This window comes from Sphaeroforma arctica, assembly GCF_001186125.1.
Source record: "Sphaeroforma arctica JP610 unplaced genomic scaffold supercont1.2081, whole genome shotgun sequence".
Lineage (NCBI taxonomy): Eukaryota > Ichthyosporea > Ichthyophonida > Sphaeroforma > Sphaeroforma arctica.
In genome coordinates, this window is record NW_014038477.1 from 1 (window position 1) to 5,530 (window position 5,530).

At 41.3% G+C, this 5,530-nt stretch overlaps 1 protein-coding gene across 1 annotated transcript; it reads left to right on the forward strand.

The window, feature by feature from the left end:
- Nucleotides 1-1,653: 1,653 nt before the first annotated feature.
- Nucleotides 1,654-4,487, forward strand: SARC_12116 (hypothetical protein). The gene is made up of 2 exons (XM_014293784.1): nucleotides 1,654-2,065; nucleotides 3,210-4,487. Exons 1-2 carry the CDS (start codon nucleotides 1,837-1,839, stop codon nucleotides 4,241-4,243), a joined length of 1,263 nt encoding a protein of 420 aa, XP_014149259.1. The 5' UTR covers nucleotides 1,654-1,836; the 3' UTR covers nucleotides 4,244-4,487.
- The last annotated feature ends 1,043 nt before the right edge of the window (nucleotides 4,488-5,530 follow it).

Here is a 5,530-nt window from a genome sequence, read left to right on the forward strand (position 1 = left end):
TGTGTGTGTGTGTGTGTGTGTGTGTGTGTGTGTGTGTATGCATATATATGTGTGTGTGTGTTTGTATGTATATATATATATATATAAACACCACCACTTACAGCTTCGTCCGCGTGGTCCTAATCCCAGTACTCCTGATTCGCGACCTGAGCCAGATCGTCGAATGTGCATGTTATGCGATGTACAGCGTGTAGCCTATAAACTGACCCTGTATCTTCTATTGTACTTTGTTAACGCGATTATCTCACTATTTCTGCAACACAGTATCGATTTTGTTGGGAACTTGGGATTATCCGATTATGCGACAAAAAGGGATCTATTTCCAATTATATCGTTTTTATATATTTCTTTTTCGTCAATCATCTCGCGCGTGTGCCTGTTGTCAACAGTGGCCAGGCTCTATTCGTTTTAGAGAGTAGAGAAACTTCTGTGAAAACTGAAAAGTCACTTCGCAGTTCGCACAACAGACTTCAGATTTGTGACTTGTGACGCGAAAAAGCCGGAATCCCGTTGCTAACGTTCAATAGTAATAAATATTACTCACTTTTTATTAGTATAAAAAGCTATTACACCCTGCATACTCAATCATAATGTTTTCAACATATACTTCCGGATCGGATTGAACAAATATATATTATAAGCTAATTATAACTCGTTATGCAATATATCCACTCTTTCATTAGCCTTCGATTTGTTATTTTGTAACCATACCTTTTAGATACCTATCATATGTCGAGTTGTTAACTCCTCTATGATAGCACCCTGACTCCTGGGACCTGGAGTCATTAGTCTTGGTCCTCCTGTGACCTGTCTCCTGAGTCTGGGAGACCTGGACTCCTGGACGGTAATGGCGTGAGTCATAGACTCATATTTACACAAATACAAATAAATAAATATGAGTCATGTATTGTTAAATTCATTTACTGCCCTATCTACAACGTACTAGCGAGTAGAGCTAGCTAATAGTAGAGAGAGAGTCGAGAGAGAGTAGTCAGTATAGACTCTAGAGAGAGACTGGACAAAGAGTAGAGACTAGAGAGAGAGTGGAGACTGCCAGACTGCCACACAACTGGACACTGGCGGTCTGGCGACTGGCCCTGTCTCAGACTCTCAGTGTCTCTAGTATCTACTAGTAGAGAGTATGTAGGGAGTTTTGTATCCAAAAAATAAATATTTAACACTGTTCGCTCAATGCTCTTGTTCAGCACTCCAACCCTGAGTTCCGCACGATGATTGGGCGGCGCCTGAGACACCGTTGTGCAGCACTTTTGTGCCGACGATTGTTTTATTCTCTCTGCATTTAGTTTTATTTCTTTCTGTGACCGTTTTTGGTGTTTTATATATATATATTTTTATATAATATTCAAAAACAAAGTTGTAAAATAAATGCCCCAGAGACTCTCAGAGAGTGCAGTATTTTTTATAATTATGTATTTATTTCAAGCAGTCCCGCACCGTGACTACGCCGACACGCTCTGTTGTAGATACAATATAATTGTAAATACGTCATAGTCAATATTATTATTTATTTATCATTGTGGCCGTACTGATGATTCCCATAGAGCACAGCCTTCTAAATGAAACACACACAGAGTCCCAAGCCTCCAGGGCCCCAGCAGATAAGCTTTCATTTATTTATTTTTGAGAAGTTGGGACGACGTCCGTTCGAAGAAAGAAAAAATAAAAGTACACCACTGAACTTTTAAATATGCTTGTGTGTATACAACTTTGGAGCGAAGGCTTATATATTATAGACTATAGCTGCTACATTCAAGGTCACATACACATAACGACACAAACCTATATGCTATAGACAATTCCAACATCACAGTAACTATGAAAGCCTGTCTCTGTGCGCTACTGGGCCTGACAGCACTCTCGTCACATGTAGTGACAGGCATCGAGCATGACACCTTAGGTAAACGGGGTGACCGTTCTATCCGAGATAGACGAGGTCTAGACGAGGATGGTTACGATTTGAATGGGTTTGATGGTGATGGTGTGGACCAGTGGGGTCGTCATTTGAGTGAAAGGGATGCGGGAGACGAAACAAACACTCAGAAACGTATGTATATGTATACACGTATGTGTCAAAGACTTACTTATGCCTTATGATTGCATACCTGATGTCTGTGTAGATTTGATCGATTGTTAATGTAGAACTGTGTATCTTTTTGTAGGTGCAAACAACACGAACCGAGAAATTATATGTATTTGTGGTTGTAATTGACTGAATGCTATCTTAAACAGTTCTTGATGCCTGTTATACGATAACAGGTAGACTCATTAGATGCAGTATCGTCGCCTTAATAGCACTTAAGAGGAGCAATAAAACAGTGTCCAACCAGCAGATAAAATATCTGAGTTTGTTCGAATTTAGCTTAAAGGAAGTTTGTTACTTAGCTCTGTAAAAGTTTGCATATTTTTCGTTCCCAAGTTTTTGAATTCGAAGTCACACGAGCAATACGGAAAACTGAAATTGCGACTGACGCCTTCCAGGTGCAATCTCAAGTCCCTAATTATGATCTGTCCGGTGAGTGCAATTCTCAAAAAAAAAACCCCCCCCCTTCCTAATGCAACTCAAAGAAATGCATATGCTCAGGTTTCATACTTTGAGGACTTCTAAATGCGCATTTAAATTATTTCTCGTACTATTCGATAGTGGATTCGACTTCAAACCCAAAGAGTAAACCTCCTATCTCTCCTTTGCTCGCTTTCAACGTGAGATTATACAACTAGCACTTTGCGTGTCAGTATTCCAACCACAGACTATACTTCTTCCAGTCTTATATTCTGGTGCATAAAAGTGCCAATAAGTAGTATTGCAAAAAAAGTGACCTAAATAAGCTACTGAGTCACACACGTTTGTCACCAGCAGTAGCCTACCATGTGTGTCTTGTGAGGAGAATACCTGTCGATTTACCTATTCTGTGATTGTATGTATCTGTGATGAGCTTACAGCACAACAAAATTGGGTGCACAGTTGTTTGTCGAACCTATCATCTATAGAATAAAGAAAGAAAAGCAGACAAAAATTATTACAATGCGTGCAGGCCGTAGACATTAACTTAATCACCACAATCAAGGCGCATAAAGCCTAGCTACGCGCTCATTTGGAACGATGTGTAGGAAATTGTTATAAAAGCCATGTTTGAAGTATTTCTCAAGACTAATTCGTACTTAATATCACCTACTCCCCTCATAACCAGTTGAGACGTACAATGAAGAACACGGGGAGAGCTGGTGGGACCACCGCAGAGATTTGGTGCAAAACAAACCTTTAAACGCAGATTTTGATGGTGCAGTTCCACAGAACGAGAAGAATAGCATTCCAGAAAAAAAACATCCGATGCCGCACGCACGTCACATTGTCGACGAATGGTGGGACAAGGTGTCCCCAACTGCAGCTGCAACTGAAACAGAGACTCAGTTTGAGTTTATTCATCTCACAGTAACCTCAATCGTCGAGCCTACTGAGGGCTTCTGGTGCGATGGAGGATATGTGACGATTGTCAAACAGGGCAGTCTGGTGGACGACGAGTTGGCCATTGCATATATACTGGGGTACCTCGAAATCATCGGAGTAGATTCCGAAGGTGTGGAGAGCTATGATTGGTGTTATAACACCAAAGCTGACATACCATCAGCTTGCTGGCGCATAACCGGTGGTACTAGTCAGGACGCTACGGACGACGATACGACTGTAATTACACTCAAGGTGTGCGATCTACCATGTCTCGAGCATGTTTGTGCCGGGACTGCCACCAGGTACGAGCGCTTGGACGGTTACCGTTTGCATACGGTATCCACGTACACCAATCACAAGCGGAACAATTTCCCAGCCCCTTGCACATTTGGCGATGGCAAGGCCTACCCTATCGTGAAACCGGGGGAGAGACAAGTGATAAACTTCTGTCCGACAGGGCAAAGAGTGGCCGATATATTCACAGCAAACAAGTGCGAGGCATGTCCCGATGTACCCTTCTGTCTGTCTCCCTCGTGTACGCCTTCGTTCAGTAGTACCTCGGGCACGATTGCGAACGACGGTAAATGCGCGGAGAGTGAACTGGGATACTTTGTCGACCATCAAACCGAGGTGCCTGTGAGATGCTCGCTTACCGACAACTGTAAGGCTGGGTTTGAAGTGTGCTGCATACAAGGACTTTCGAAATGTGCATATGGTGGCTGCGAGAATGGTTTTGAGAACTCTGGTATGCCAGGAGGAGGCGGGAAATGCTACTGAGTTATACTTTGCTTGGGACGGGAGTAATAATTACATAATTCTGAGAAAAGAACAGCGTGTGTAAATTCAATCGGTCTGCGGATACAGAAACGAACAGGGATAGTAAAATGAAAGGAGAATGATAAGGAATTTGTTTGTATATATGTATATTATAGTAGTGATATTGAAATCCTGCCTGGGAAACTTGATGACACGCTCAGGACTGCGCTGCATGTAAAATATATTAAAGTTGTGTTCTCCGCCTTATTTTAAAATTTATGTGCCTGACTCTCTGAATTTAGTACTTTTCAAAAAATGAACACCTGGTACGCGTTCAAACAAAATTATAAAATTCATTTGAATTTACATTTGTTATATAGACAATGCTCTTGTCTACCATACTGAGAGCGCTGTACTTTAATAGTTTTGCTCTTCTCGCAGATATTCATGACGGAAGTGCAAGAGGAACTCTAGAAGCTATATTTTTACTGCTCATCTGTGGAAGAAAAATATTTCATCGACGATTGTATAAATACTGGCTATATTCAAAGAACTAGTACTCATCGCAATCGATTGCAGAAAAGAATGCGACCATTTTCACATACCCCGGCGCGTCTTACATCTTATACGTGATTGATCCACACACTTATTCTACGGAACCATTATTATATGGTTGTTGTAGAAGATCGACCCATAGTATATTCCTATATTGTCATCAGAGATAATAAAGCAAAGCAGGTATCGTTGGATCATGTGTATCAGTCCTCGCAATATAGGGATGTAATTGCAAACTGCGTTTTTGTATCCTATAGTTCCAAGATCTTGTACGCTCGTACAGTCCATAGTCCCCCTGAAACAACAATGGGGAATTTAGCACGGCATGCAGTACCTCTTTTTTTGGATACACGCGAATTGATTCGCATTATTTGTGCGTCTTCACCTATAAGTTAAATTCAAGAACTGAATCAGCATTCCAATTAACCCCTGGAACCGAATTTATACATCTATACGTGGACTTGGGCTAAGAAATTCCCACCTACAAACGCCTATGAGAACTTACATATCAGCCGATTCTATTAATCAGGCTGATACTTCGGTCCGACGTCGAAAGGTTAAAATAAGTATGCCTATGAAAGGCGAGGGCAGTTTACACATCGCTTTTATTCATCAAATTCGACTGACATAGTATATACATAGTATACAAGGGTTAGTGTTGTTTGGAAGTGCGATATGATAGACTTGTACAGTTTAGATTTCAGAGTTTTTTCCCATATCAATTTCTCGCCCAAGTACCCCTTCCGGAGGCCC